This window comes from Podarcis bocagei, assembly GCF_964188305.1.
Source record: "Podarcis bocagei genome assembly, chromosome: 2".
In the NCBI taxonomy this organism is placed as follows: domain Eukaryota; kingdom Metazoa; phylum Chordata; class Lepidosauria; order Squamata; family Lacertidae; genus Podarcis; species Podarcis bocagei.
Window position 1 is genome coordinate 1,809,094 of NC_138126.1, and position 15,526 is coordinate 1,824,619.

At 47.4% G+C, this 15,526-nt stretch overlaps 2 protein-coding genes across 3 annotated transcripts in view; both read right to left on the reverse strand.

The window, feature by feature from the left end:
- LOC308580696 (uncharacterized protein) overlaps window positions 1–10,530 on the reverse strand; it is a 62,062-nt gene extending 51,532 nt beyond the window's left edge. The window contains exon 1 of one of the 2 annotated variants that reach the window (XM_081182733.1): window positions 10,377–10,530. The gene's annotated coding sequence lies outside the window, so the exon portion shown is untranslated. Of the gene's footprint in view, window positions 1–8,583; window positions 8,673–10,376 lie in introns of those variants that run through there. The other variant, XM_081182735.1, reaches the window with a different exon arrangement.
- LOC308580628 (uncharacterized protein) overlaps window positions 852–15,526 on the reverse strand; it is a 114,960-nt gene continuing 100,285 nt past the window's right edge. The window contains exons 3-4 of the mRNA XM_081182560.1: window positions 8,533–8,757; window positions 852–2,666 (exon numbers count right to left, since the gene is read on the reverse strand). Of these exons, the coding sequence (XP_081038686.1) occupies window positions 1,213–2,666; window positions 8,533–8,757 (1,679 nt within the window). The 3' untranslated portion in view covers window positions 852–1,212. The remainder of the gene's footprint in view (window positions 2,667–8,532; window positions 8,758–15,526) is intronic.

The following is a 15,526-nucleotide window of genomic DNA, read 5'->3' on the forward strand; positions in this document are numbered from 1 at the left end:
TGCCGGGTCAGGCAATATACCCAACTCCTTATATGTTCTTCTAGTGAAAACCATGGTAGAAGTTATCATGATATAGAGAGAGGGCAGTTTACCCCGGGTGCGACTGCCTTAAATTGGGGGGCAAGTGGAGGTATCAATCTATTCCCACCTGCTCTCTGCAGCAGCCTCCCGATGTGCTCATCAACAGCCTCAATATATTTCTCTAATTTGAGTTCTCTGCTTTTAGATCTTGACAATTATCTTAAGCCCGTAGTTTTCACCTCAAACATGCGACCAGCGCTGCTTCACAAAAGCTGCAACCAGCTACTACACCTCCTCTTCAGCTGCGAAGAGGGAATGTTGACCCCAGCTAGTTCACACAGCTCCCCAGTTGGGCGGGGGTCAGTCAGTTCAGTTAACCCCCGAATCTCCAAGCTTTATCTTTCACTGTGTTCAACAGAGCTGGTGTCTACGGGCCAGTCTCAAAGCAGGGCTCACAGTCGTATCTCTCCTTACGCTCTTTCTCCAAGCACCGTTGGTCAGGTAAGCAGTTCACAATTCTGTCTTTAGACCTCCTCTCTCTGCTCTCAGTTCAGGCAACAGCGTTCTCTCCTCTCTAGCAGCCTTGACCCGGCAGCTGATAAGGAGGGAGGGAGTAGGCTGGGATGAGCTGGAGGCAGGCTGGGACAAGCTGAAGTTCACAGAGCCAACAGAGTTATAAAAAGCTCAGAGTCTTTAAAATGTTTTCCGTTTGTTAGAAGTTGTCATCCAGAGGGCAATTAAGATAAGGTTTTAAAAGAATAAAAAAGAATAAAAATGAGCGCCAGAGAGCGTGACTAGCCTCGGCGCCATCTTCGAAGAGGAATCTACTGGAAGAATTTATTTTATTTTGATCATGGCAGACCAACACAGCTACCTACCTGTATCTGTTATTATTATTAGTTCTTTAAACATTACAAGCACTGTTAGTGTTGGGAGTCATTCTTCAAAGAAACAGTAAGGATGTTTGTACCTTTAAGAACTGTTTCTGTGAGCTTTGAGCAGATTGGTTACAGCTGGTCATGACTATAAAAGAAGGAAAAGTTGCAGTTTGAACTTTGCCTGCAGGAAAAACCCCCACAAGCTTTGTTGTTGGTTGCTTTGTCATAAATCTTTATTTGATTTGGTTTTACACCGGTCTCGTGGTGTCAGTCTTCTGTCATCTGCCGCCAGAGGAAAAAACCCCTCTAACACTTATGGTTTCTCTCCTGTATGAAATCTTTGATGGGAGGTGAAACTAACCTTCCATCTGAATCTCTTTCCACATTCCAAGCACTGATAGGGTTTCTCCCCTGTATGAATTCTTTGATGGGAAGTAAGACTATCCCTCCGACTGAAGCTCTTTCTACATTCCAAGCATTGATAGGGTTTCTCCCCAGTATGAATTCTTTGATGGGAAGTGACTTTATCCCTATCACGAAAGCTCTTTCCACATTCCAAGCATTGATAGGGTTTCTGACCTGTATGAATTTTTTGATGGGTCAGGAGATGGACCCTTTGGGTGAAGCTCTTTCCACATTCCAAGCACTGATATGGTTTCTCCCCTGTATGAATTCTTCGATGAGCAGCAAGTTTTCCCGACTCACGAAAGCTCTTTCCACATTCCTGGCACTGATAGGGTTTCTCACCTGTATGAATCCTTTGATGGATGGTGAGTTCATGGCTGTGAACGAAGCTCTTTCCACATTGGAAGCATTTATATGGTTTCTGACCTGTATGAATTCTTTGATGGGAAGTGAGAGTTTTCTTATGAATGAAGCTCTTTCCACATTCATGGCACTGAAAAGGTTTCTCCCCTGTATGAATTCTTTGATGGGAAGTAAGACTAGCCCGCCAATTGAAGCTCTTTCCGCATTCCAAGCACTGATAGGGTTTCTCCCCTGTATGAATTCTTCGATGGGAAGTGAGAATTTGGCGGTTACTGAAGCTCTTTCCGCATTCCAAGCACTGATAGGGTTTCTCCCCTGTATGAATTCTTTGATGGTAAGTGAGACCGTGCCTCCGTCTGAAGCTCTTTCCACATTCCAGGCACTGATAGGGTTTCTCCCCTGTATGATTTATTTGATGGGAAGTGAGACTGTTCCTCTGACTGAAGCTCTTTCCACATTCCAAGCACTGATAAGGCTTCTCCCCTGTATGAATTCTTTCGTGGGAAGTGAGATAACTCTTATCACTGAATCTCTTTCCACATTCCAAACACTGATAGGGTTTCTCCCCTGTATGAATTCTGTGATGGGAAGTGAGCTCTGAGCTCTGTCTGAATCTCTTTCCACATTCCAAGCACTTATAGGGTGTCTCCCCTGTATGAATCCTTTGATGGGTTGTCAGATTGCTCCTCTGACTGAAGCACTTTCCACACTGCAAACACTGATAGGGTTTCTCTCCTGTATGAATTCTTCGATGGGAAATGAGAGAATCCTTCCGACTGAATCTCTTCCTACATTCCAAGCACTGATGCAATTTCTCTCCACTGTGAGTTCTTTCGTGTGAAGTAAGGCTATGCCTCCGAATGAAGCTGTGTCCTTGATGGGAGGTGCACTGGGAGCTCTGACGGATGTTATCCCCACAGGCTGAATATTTATTTGACTTCTCCGCTGTGTGGATTCTGTTGTGATCCCCTTTGTTCTTCCCTTCCAATTCATCATCATCTGCAATGAAGAGAGAAGCTAATTAGAGCCTCAGGAAGATTATTCCCCAGATTATTGAACGATGTTAATGAATTAAAAAAAATCCTTCCAGTAGCACCTTAGAGACTAACTAAGTTTGTTATTGGTATGCGCTTTTGTGTGCATGCACACTTTTTCATATACACTGAAACAGAAGTCACCAGACCCTTATATATAGTGAGAGGGTGGGGAGGGGTATTACTCAGAAGGATGGTGGGAATGGGTGATTAGCTGATAGGTGTGGTAATTTGTTGATGACTATTAACGACTGCAATTGGTCTTCCAGGAAAAGCAAGGGGTGAGATGGCTAAAAATAGCTACATATACCATGAGTGTATCTGAAGAAGTGTGCATGCACACGAAAGCTCATACCAAGAACTAACTTAGTTGGTCTTTAAGGTGCTACTGGAAGGAATTTTTTTATTTTGACTATGGCAGACCAACACGGCTACCTATCTACTACATATACCATGTATAATGAGATAAGAATCCAATGTCTCTATTCAGACCAGGTCTCTCCATGGTTTTACGTTTGGTAAGAAGTTGCAATTCAGCAACTGCTCTTTCCAGTCTATTTCTTAAATTCTTTTGTAATAAGACAGCTACTTTGAGATCTTGTTTAGAATGTCCCGGGAGACTGAAGTGTTCTCCTACTGGTTTCTCTGTCTTGTGATTCCTGATATCAGATTTATGTCCATTTATCCTTTGGTGTGAGAGGCGCTGTAGCTTAAGCCACAGAGCCTAGGACTTGCTGATTAGAATGTCGGAGGTTCGAATCCCCACCACGGGGTTAGCTCCCATTGCTCGGTCCCTGCTCCTGCCAACCTAGCAGTATGAAAGCACAAAAAGTGCAAGTAGATAAATAGGTACCGCTCCGGCGGGAAGGTAATTGGCGTTTCCATGCGCTGCTTTGCTTCGCCAGAATCAGCTTCGTCATGCTGGCCACTTGACCCAGAAGCTGTACAGCGGCTCCCTTGGCCAATAAAGCAAGATGAGCGCCACAACCCCAGAGTCGGTCACGACTGGACCTAATGGTCAGGGGTCCCTCTACCTTTACCTCTTATCCTTTGGCATAGAGTTTGGCCTGTTTGTCCAGTCGTGACCCTAAAAAATCTGAAGATGACATTTAAAAAAGCCTGGGTAGTTCAAAGAAGCCTGGCCATTGCTTAAAAAAGCTTGACGAAATGAAGAATATTCACAGAGAAAACAGTTGATATCCCTCCATTCAGGATTCATGGTGAGGATGTTGGAATCCCAGATGATGATGATGATGATAATAATAATAATAATAATAATAATAATAATAATAATAATAATAATAATAATATTTGTATTCCGCCCTTCCCGGCCAAAGCCGGGCTCGGAGCAGCTAACAACAGGTAAAAAAAGCACAGTGTACATAAAATCACACAGTCAATTAAAATACATCTTAGAATTAATTCAGAATCGTATTAATAGCAACCACCAGGTTAGAATTCTAGGATGATTACAGAAGGAGAGAGGTGGTCAGACTGTGCCTTGGCCAAAGGCCTGGTGGAACAGCTCTGTCTTTCAGGCCCTGAGGAAAGATGTCAAGTCCCGCAGGGCCCTAATCTCTTGTGACAGTGTTCCACCAGATCGGGGCCAAGGCCGAAAAGGCCCTGGCTCTGGTTGAGGCCAGCCTAACCTCCCTGTGGCCTGGGACCTCGAAGATGTTTTTGCTTGAAGGCCGTAAGGTCCTCCATGGGGCAGACCAGGAGAGGCGGTCCCGTAGGTACGCGGTTCCTAGGCCGTATACGGCTTTAAAGGTTAAAACCAGCACCTTAAACCTGACACTTTACTTCACCAGGAGCCAGTGCAGCTGGTACAGAACTGGGTGAATGTGATCCTGCTGTGAGGACCCCGTAAGGAGTCTGTCACGGGGCTGCCAGGGAATGCGCCAGAGCTGAGGGAGGGGGAAGAACAAGAGCCGTTAGAAAAGACAGGAGAGGGAGAGGAGGACAAGTAAGCGGAAGGAACTCAAGCGGCGAGGATGCTCCCGGATGCCGGAGACCATCAACACCACTCAACCAGTTCAGAGGGAGGACAGAGTGAGAGTCAATGCCCACTCCTTCAGCACAGGACAGAAGGGGGTTAAAATGTAGGGAACAAAGGAGGCGCTTGGGGCTTCCCAAGCTCCTCTGCTGGAGGAGGAGCCAAAAGCTCCCACTGCCTGGATCTGCTACCGAGGATTCAAATGCATGAAGCTATGTCCTGTACTGTGTAAATATGTATGTAAATAAAGACTGCAAATATATCTCTGAGTGAGCAGAGGTATTTCTTGTGAAAGGCTTCCAGACCCACCACAGAGTCCTGCCACGGCATTCTGTACCTGCTGGAGTTTCTGGGTCAGTCTCAAGGGCATCCCCACGTAGAGTGAGTTACAATAATCAAGCCTGGAGGTGACTGTCGCGTGGATCACAGTGGCTAGGTCAGGGTGAGAGAAGTAAGGAGCCAACTTTCATCTCCATCAAAAAAGCGAAGGTTCATCACATAGAGCAGGGCTCAGGAAGGTTTAACTTGCCTGGGTCGGTTCAGCCCTGCGAAGATGGTCTGGATCGCTCATGTGTCTGCGTCTGATTTCCGGCACCACGGAAGCGAGTCTCCGCTCTGGACTGGTTTAGTGCAGCATGCGGGGACTCGCTGAGCGGGCAGCTTGGTTCGGGGGTGGCTTGTGGCCCGTTTAAACGACCCCCCCCATGGGCTGCAGGTTGCCGACCCCTGACAGAGGTATGTATGGAATTTCAAAACTGATTTTATGATCCAGCAGGGAGTTTTACTGAGAGGTCCATGATCCTACGATTCTCCTCCTTTACTTCCTTATGCAGAGCTCTTTGGACAGGATCCATGCCTTGTCTGTGAAACCTACACGCCATCAGCAGTTGCCTCACTCTGATTGGTCTAAATTTAAATTTATACATAAATCACTCTCTTCAGTTTGAACCCCCCTCCCGTGTCCATGAGGAGACCAACAGAAGAGGAAAAGTGACTATAACTCACACTAAATCTAAGTACAATGGCCACAAGAGCTCCTGACTAGGCGTTCAGCTATGCAATGTTGAATGCTCTCTATTCTTTCCTGTTTCCTCATTTTTTGTTCCAGTTTAACATTTCATGAACCCAGAACTCACACACTGACCACTAATGATGAATCGTATGTGTCAGGGCTGCCGCCCAGTCCCAGCTCACATAGGACCAAGTCAGCCAGTGCTTAGTTTCAAAGAGTCTTTATTGGATTACAGGTTCCATTTCCAAACTGCAATGTGCAGCCCTACTTCTTCTAGGTCAGAACGACGAAGACCCGTCTGAGTCTCCGCCTCTTGCGCACCAGCTTAATACCCTAGCCTTGCTCCACCTCCTGCGCCTTTCCTTCCGTCTCTGGGTCCTTCTGCCCCCCTGGGTCTCTCCCTTCCTACTCTCTTCAGACGCGGACCCCCCTGACCCTTCCGCCTCCTTGCGGCGGGCTTTAGGACCCGGCTCACTCTCTGGGCTGCTGACTGCGCCAGCTTCCGCTACATTTGAACTTGGCGCGCGCGCCCAACTCTCCACTTTCCTCTTGATCGTTTCATCGCTCCCCGAGGTGGGCGTGACTACTCCTGACTCATGCCCTCCCTCTTTCTGAAAGTCTCCGGAACCCGATATCTGGTCCCCTTTCTCCCCGCTGCTCCCGGCTGGGCACGTGGGTCCCGATCTCCAACTGCTGCTTTCTGATCCCTCTCTGGACCCTTCTTCCTGGGGTGTCCCCCTGCTCTCCCCCCTTGCTCTGGCTGCTGGCGCTCCCTTCTGGGAATCCTCGGACTCGCTAGACAGGCTCGGTGATCTCGGGTCGTCATCCCCGCTCATCCTTCCTTCGTATTCCTCCCCCTCGCTCTCTGTCTCCTCCCTTCTCTGCGTCTCTGCTCCTGAACCCCTGACAGTATGTTACAGATATTCCTGCAAATAGATTCTGCTAGTTTTGAGATATACAAATGACATGAGAAGACCCGGTCTACATCAGGGGTTGGCAAGCTTTACCTCGCCTGGGCTGGCTCACTCTCACGGAGATCGCTCTGTGGGCAGGATCAAGTGTGTACACACAGGACTCACCGAGCGGACGGCTCAGGGGCAGCTGAAATGACCCACATGAGTCGCTTGTGGCCCATGAGCCATAGATTGCTGACCCCCGGTCTACATATTTCATCATTTAGTGGTCCTATGATCCTTGTTTTTAAAATCAAATAAAAGTTATTCCAAAAAGAAAAGAAAAAGGCAACACACGGAGGATGCAGGATTAGGATTCAGTTCCAGAAATTTGTGTACAGAAGTCTGATCCATGGAAAATGTGTAAAAGGAAGTAACCTTAAACCTAAACAGCATACAGTTTATATAATCCGTATTCAAGTTAATAGAAAAAACAACTGTTTGTTCCACTGTTTGTTCCATTTCAGTGGAGGAATAAGAACCAAAATTTCTTGCTGAAAAGTTTGTTTGCAACCTGTTTTCCCAAAGAAAACCCACTGTCGCTCATGATTCATACTCCATTGGGGGAAAATCAAAATTAGAAACAGAACTGTTAGAACCTAAAACTAAGACTTTGTCAAGGATGTATAACTTGCTGCTGAAATGGAATACTCAGGATGAAACGGTCAAATCTGCTATGATTAAATGGGAACAAGATCTTGGACATAACATTATGTTTGCTGACTGGGAACAGTTGTGGACCACAGGTATGAAATTTACGGCATGTGATGCCCTAAGAAAGAATATTATGAAAATGATATACAGGTGGTACATGACACCAGTCAAGCTTGCAAAAATCTATCATTTGCCCGATAATAAATGTTGGAAATGTAAGGAAACTGAAGGTACATTCTTTCACCTTTGGTGGACGTGCCCAAGGGTTAAGGCTTTCTGGGAGATGATTTATAATGAAATGAAAAAGGTATTTAAATATACCTTCCTGAAGAAACCAGAGGCCTTTCTCCTGGGCATGGTCAGCCAATTGGTGCCAAAGAAGGACAGAACTTCCTTTATGTATGCCACAACAGCAGCAAAAATACTCATCACAAAGTACTGGAAGACACAAGATCTACCCACCTTGGAAGAATGGCAGATGAAGGTGATGGACTATATGGAACTGGCAGAAATGACTGGCAGAATCCGAGACCAGGGAGAAGAGTCGGTGGAAGAAGATTGGAAAAAGTTTAAAGACTATTTACGGAAATACTGTAAAATTAATGAATGTTAGAATGATGTTGGATTGAAACTAAGTGGTCTTTAGCTGTAATGCTATAAGGGAATATGAGAAAATGGGTATTAATAGGTAAAAAAAAAAATATTATAATATTTAAAAATTGAAGATTAAGATGAATAAAAAGGGGAGGGATTTGCTGAAATAATAATTTGAACTAGAATACATAGAAGGAAGGCGTGAGGAGGTCCAGGGAAATAAGCAAATGAAAAATATGTTATGACAGAATTGTTTTTTTTTTTAACTATTTTTACTTTGCATTTTTCTTTTTTGTATTTTTGTCTTTTCTTTTTTACTTTGTATTTTTTCTTTTTTGTATTTTTGTCTTCTCTTTTTTTACTTTGTAATTTCTTGAAAATTTTAATAAATATCTTTTTTAAAAAAACCAATTGCGAGAGCAATCAAAAGTCGCGCCTCGGAAGTCGAAGAAGGGATTCTGTTCGACTTCTGAGGTTCAGCTGTATTCCTAGCTCAAAATGCCTGCAGATTACAAAGGTGCAGGCAGGAAGCAGGTGGAGGAACCCAATAAACTGCTCTCCTTCTCCATCTCCATCTGCCTGCCTGCCTCCTCCCACCCCCAAACTGAGCAAGCCCTGATACCTCTCCAGCTCCTTCCATCCAGGTCCCCAGCTCCACTCCCTTGGGACTCACCAGATCTCTCGGAGGTCCCTGGGAGGGAACGCTCAGAGGTTGTGGGGAGGGATGCAGGAGACAACCTGACCAGGTCAACCGTCCATCTTCCCCCTTCCATCCTCGCTAGCTTTGCAGGATCCGTCTCTTTCATCCTTCCTGAGGAGTCAAGGAGCCAAAACAAGCTGGAGGGTCCTGGGAGAGAGGAAGAAGGAAAGGGAGCCTCAGAGGCCCTGCAGGGATTCTCTTGCCCTAGATATTCCCCTGCCCCTGGAGAAGCACAAATGGGGCAGCCCCTTCCCAAGAGAAGCCCCATTTCTAAACATCTCCAGTCATTCCAATTTCCTCTGTTTGCTCCTCACTCCACTTCGTAAGGCTGGCACGGTCTGCATAGTAGTGACCTGAGAATAGATCGCTTTGAACTCAGTGGGGATAATTGACAGAACTTGGTACCAAAACCAGTCCCCTGTCCTGTCCCCAAGCCTGAAAGCTGCAACCCCAGAGCATGGGCAGAAAAGAGCAGAGTAGATATTACATGTAGCTGCCCCCATGCCATTCTAGGTGCTTTCTATGGAGAGCCCTGTTCACAATCTTTGAGCTCTCTCATCGCAAGCCAAACAGATGTTGTGGCCGTATCCGCCTCTGTCAAGAGTTGCATAGGGACCAAATCTATACGTGGAAGCAGAGGAGCCGGTGATGCCACATTTTTGAAATATCTTGAGACTAATACACCCCTCCTCCTTAGATATCGTCTGTGCTTATACACCATCTTCACAAGTCTCCAGTCCCAAAATGTGGCCCCCACCCTGGCATGGAAGCCATCAAAATATAGATCTTCCACATGTCCTAAATCTCTTCTGTTCTTAAGACACCAGGCATGTAGACCCTTTAAAAAAACTCCTGAGGTGAGCTTTGCACTCCTCTTCTGACAAGATTCCCAAAGGCGTAGGGTAGCTTGACAGAACTAGTCTATTTTGAGATAACACCAATTTCCATTTCTTGTTTATCAAAACCCACAGACCTTCTGCTAGATGTTCTCCCAGAAGGTTTTACAAGTACCTATCAGGATAGTAAGGATTTTATCACAGTCGGGGGAGGGGGAAGGATTTTATGTGTTCCATGTCCTCTGTTAGTAGCACAAGGCACCCAGTTATTGATAATCGCTCCTCATTTGTCCCAGGTTGTTGGGAGGAGTCTTTTATCCTTGCTTTAGCATTTCCTGAGAATACATCTAAAATCTACTTTGACATTAGTTCGCCTGTTTAGCCTGAATAGGGGAGAGACATGTGTTGTTGCATCTGGGACAGAGGAAGTGGTCTGGTTTTGCTGCTGCAGATGCAGAAGGGCTTTTCTTCTCCCTGTGCTCAAAGCCCCCTCCCAAAAAGGAAGGCAGCATCTGGATCCCAAGGAAGAACAGAACTGCAGACCTCCTGCGAACTCACCCCCTCCCTGGCTTGGCAGAGAGGACAAGGGAGGACCCGTGTGGTGTGGTGGTAAAGAGCGGTGGACTCGTAATCTGGGGAACCGGGTTCGCGTCTCCGCTCCTCCACATGCAGCTGCTGGGTGACCTTGGGCCAGTCACACTTCTCTGAAGTCTCTCAGCCCCACTCACCCCACAGAGTGTTTGTTGTGGGGGAGGAAGGGAAAGGAGAATGTGAGCCGCTTGGAGACTCCTGAAGGGGAGTGATAAAGTGGGATATCAAATCCAAACTCCTCCTCTTCTTCTTTCTTCTCCCCCCACCCTGCATGATCTGAACAGGGACCCCAATCTCCCCATTGCACTCTCGGGTGGGGGGAAGAGAGAGGAGACTCACCGGATTCCAGGAGGGGCCCCAAGGAAGCTTTTGCAAAGGAGAGAGAAGAAAGCAACCTCCTCTCCGCTTGCAGGAAGGGATGTGGGAGGGAGGGAATTTAGCCATGGAGGACCTTGACCCCCCTTCACTTCCTGTCCTCTCTAGGAATCCAGCTTTGCTCCTTTTAACCCTTGCATAGCCGAGGGCACCCCTCCCTCTCCGCAGTTTTCCTGCTTCTGCGCCTGCGCTCAAGGGGCTGCCCCCCCCCGTCTGTGCCAAGGACGGGGGTGGCCATGGGGGGGGGGTTACCTTGGCTCTCCCCCTCCTCCAACATAGAGGCTCCTGAATCCCAAGGATCCCAAGGCTGGGAGGGAGAAGAGGCTAAGAAATGGCTCCATCAAGACACCCCTCAAAAAAACAAAACACCCTCCCGATCAGCGAGTGGGGGGGGGGAGAATGGACGGGGGGGCTTCTCAGCCAGGAGATCCCTCCCCCTCCGGAAATAATCTCCCCCCCCCCCCGCCAAGCGGACTTTCCTGCTTCTGCAGCCCAGGAAGAGAGACAGAGGAGGAAGTGTCCCATGCGAGGAATGAAACAGACACGCCATCCTGGGGGGGGGGGAGGTGTGGAAGCCCCCCCCCCCGTAAAAGCACCACAGGCAGGAAAGGCGAAGCCCACTATTGGGGAGGGAGGGAGGGAGAGGGGCACATGCCGCTCACGGGGCAGCCCCCCACTCTGGGACTCTTCCCCCCCTCCCAACTCCATCCCTTCCCTGCCTTTCCTGTCAGAAAACCAGTTTATACTGGGCTCTCAGAACCATTTGACCCCATTTCTCACCCCAGAGCAGGACCAATCAGAAGCCTCTCCATTTGAGAGCTGGCCAATCCCCTTTCAGATTCCCCTGGGCCTCGTCCTCTCCTTTGCCAGGTTTCCTGAGGGAGTTTTCCCCTCTGAGTTTCCCTCTTGGCTGCTCCCCCTCCCAGCTTCTCCTTCATTTCTCCTTCTCTTAATGCCCCCCCTCAATGTCTGGGGAAGGGAAGAGTTTGGGGGAAGCTGCATCCCCCCCCCATGGCCAAGCAGGAACCCACGGAGGCGGCAGGGCCAGGAGATGGCGTTTCCCGCTCTTTTCCGAAAAAGGCGGGAACGCCATTTTGTTTCTTCTGGAGGCCCCAGCCGCTCCCAGAGACGTCATGGCTCCCTGTGGACCTCGGGGGTCCCACGCTCTCGGGGGTCTCTTCTCCCAGCGAAGGAGGGTGGCAGCTTCGGGCTCAAGCGCTCACGGGGCGTCCTCAGCCGCCTTCCTGCCATGATGGCTTTGCCTCCGCAGAACAGCCTTGCTCCTCGCCAGACCCCTTCTGGCTCCTCAGGATCCCAGGAGCCCTTTCTGGGCGGACCTCGATTATTCTTCCCCCTCAGGCGGTAGTTCAACAGGAGAAGTCGCTTCCACTCCAGATCCCTGCAGGTCTCAGGGGGCCACTGGAACCCAGTGGGGAGACTGAGGGGAACTGGCTGAACTGGGGTCCTCCCAGTCCAGCCCAGAGAATAAAGAGAGGGAGCTCTCAGAAGAGGAAGACATTGCGGAGAAGAACCAGACTTGGCTGCTCTCTGCGAGGAATGAAACAGACACGCCATCCTGGGGGGGGGGGAGGTGTGGAAGCCCCCCCCCCCGTAGAAGCACCACAGGCAGGAAAGGCGAAGCCCACTATTGGGGGGGGAGGGAGGGAGAGGGGCACATGCCGCTCACGGGGCAGCCCCCCCCCACTCTGGGACTCTTCCCCCCCTCCCAACTCCATCCCTTCCCTGCCTTTCCTGTCAGAAAACCAGTTTATACTGGGTCTCAGAACCATTTGACCCCATTTCTATATCAATGATGGAGATTTCCTACACATAATACTGTTGTTTACTACGTGGCCAAAATCATTTCTAAATATAATACAACCGATTTTCAAGTGTCATATCTCAGGGGGAAACCAGGATCTTGTATGTTGTTTTGCAGTTGCCAAAACCAAATTTATGAAAGGGCTCATCTCTTTATCCTTCATCTCTTTACAGTGGTACATCAGGTTAAGAACTTAATTCGTTCTGAAACTGTTCTTAACCTGAAGCACCACTTTAGCTAATGAGCTAGTTATTTAAACAAAAGTTTTTCTTACCATGAATTTCAGTTTACAGATGGGGGGGTGACATTCCACCCTCCTCTACCTTCCTCCGCTTCAGTGCATTGCAGCATTTGTTGGTTTATGATTGACATGGGGAGGAACTTATGGGCCTGTCTCTGTAAACTGAACTTCAGGGTAAGAAAAAATTCTGTTTTAAAAATTATTTCTGATTCATTTTTTGATTGTTTTCAAGAGTTGTTTCTACCAATAATGTTAGTGTTTCAGTCTCATTATAAGTCACATTCAGATTTGTTTATTTTTAAAATCCAGTCATTTCAAATATATATGTAGGAGAAATTCAAAAAGAGATTACCCACGCATAAAAACCCAAAAGAAAAGGATGCAATCTCCAGGTGGAAAGATAGGCCTTTATTGAAAAACAAATGTTCATGCAAAGAACCACATCCAAAACAATGTTTTTTTTATAAATACACTTACAAATTGCACATGTCATTCCTATTAACCAATCACAGAATCACAGCAATCTTAATAGTTGCAACCCAATGTCACAATAATCATTTGGCTCTTCAGATCAACCCTCCTCATAATATATCATGTGATTACATATAACATTCAACAGTCCCCATAGAGTCCAACACTTTATTCTTTTCAGAATTCCAGAACTAACATTTGCTATGTACAGGACCTAAAAGCAGCTGGTTCTGTAACGTAAAAAGTAGGCAGGCACAGGCTTTTTCAGTTTAGCAAGGCAATAGGCTAAAAAGAAAACAGAATAATCCAAATGCAGTTTTATGAAATTGTTATTTTCTCCAACGTATGCATGTTATGATGGAAACTTGGGCCAAAGTGTTGCCACAGAAACTAGGGAGCTAAAGATGCTTATGGCAGTGGGGCAGAAGGTCAAGGCTAAAGTCGTTGAGGGCAGAAACTGGAAAATACTGGTTCCTTCTGGAGTTTGTGGTCTCTCCTTCAATGGTGGTTTTTGAGAAGAGGTTGGATGGCCATCTCTCAGGGATGCTTGAAGTGAGATTCCTGTGTTGCAGAGGGTTGGACTGGATGACCCCAGGGTACTTTCAACTCTTGTAGGGACGCGGGTGGCAATGTGGTCTAAACCACTGAGCCTCTTAGGCTCTGCTGTTCCATAAGTGTGCTGATGCTTCTTGGCATCAGTTGCTGTGATGTTCAGGCTGAAGAAAGCTTTTGTAGCTCCCGATCAACCAGGAGGGAGACAGCATGCCAGGCAGGCATGTATCTTTATCAAGGTCCTACTCGTGTAGGATGAGCCTAACATTGGTTATGGGCCCAGGGATCAGGGCCACAGACCCAGGGTCAGTAGAGGAAAGACTGGGGGCTGTTTTTGTCCGGGTTGGAGTTTCTTGGAACCGGCACCGTGAAGCAAGCCTCTTCAGAGATGGAAGAGAAAAAGCAGATAGACTGTGATCACAGCGGCTGCCGAAAAGTGAAAGTAGGCTGCCTGGAATGTTTGTGCAGCTGCCAAGTAGCTTGAACAGAGAAGCTTTGATTTATGACTGCTTCTGAGTGTTCTTGGCTCCGTTTAATCTCTGGGACAGACACTGAGCAGGAACAGATCCCATTCCCCAAGTTTACGTGGAGGGAACTGGGAGGAAGAAGTCCCATCCCCTGAGTTAGGGAAATGGGGGAAATAAAGGACCAAAGTGGTAAGGACCTAACAGAAGCAGAAGACACCAAGAAGAGGTGGCAAGAATACACAGAGGAATTGCTCCAGAAAGATATGGATCGTACACCCCAGGTAGTGTGGTTGCTGACCTTGAGCCAGACATCCTGGAGAGTGAAGTCAAATGGGCCTTAAAAAGCACTACTAATAACAAGGCCAGTGGAGGTGATGATATTCCCGCTGAACTATTTAAAACTTTAAAATATTATAGTGTTAAGGTGCTACACTCAATATGCCAGCAAGTGTAGAAAATTCAGCAGTGGCCAGAGGATTGGAGAATGTCAGTCTACATCCCAATTCCAAAGAAGGGATGTGCCAAAGAATGCTCCAACTACCGCACAATTGCGCTCATTTCACATGCTAGCAAGGTTATGCTTAAGGCAGGCTCAAGCAGTATGTGGACCGAGAACTCCCAGAACTGCAAGCTGGATTTCGAAGGGGCAGAGGAACCAGAGACCAAATTGCAAACATGCACTGGATTATGGAGAAAGCTAGAATTCCAGAAAAGCATTGACTTCTGCTTCATTGACTAAGCAAAAGGATTTGACTGTGTTGACCACAGCAAACTATGGCAAGTTCTTAAAGAAATGGGAGTGCCTGATCACCTCATCTGTCTCCTGAAAAATCTCTATGAGGGAAAAGAAGCTACAGTTAGAACTGGATATGAAACAACTGATTGGTTCAAAATTGAGAAAGGAGTACAACAAGGCTGTATATTATCTCCCTGCTTATTTCATTTATATGCAGAATTCATCATGCGAAAGTCTGGAGTGGATCAATCCCAAGCCGGAATTAAGATTGCCGGAAGAAATATCAACAACCTCAGATATGCAGATGACACAACCTTGATGGCAGAAAGAGGAGGGTGCAAAATATGGTCCGAAGCTCAACAACAACAAAATGAAGATCATGGCCACTGGGCCGATCACCTACTGGCAAATAGAAGGGGAAGAAATGGAGTCAGTGAGAGATTTTACTTCCTTGGGTTCCATGATCACTGCAGATGGTGACGGCAGTCACGAAATTAAATGACACCTGCTTCTTGGGAGAAAAGCAATGACAAACCTAGTGTCAGGAGTGTGTGCAGGAGCCAGGCCCCGTGACCAGAACGACTTTGCAGGACTGGGGCCTTCCTAAGTTCTGAAGAGGCAAGGCGCAGCCGCACAAGTGATGCCGATTGGTAACTCACAGCACCTGGTGGCAAGAGCCAGGAAGGGATATAAGGTCAGTATTTCCCTTTGGCTCTTTGCCACAGCAACACGTTTCCTGCCTTGCTGCGTTTGGCTTCTTGCTTCCCGACCCTTGGCCCCTTGACTTCAAGATTCCTTGCTTCTTGACCCTCGGACTCTCGACTT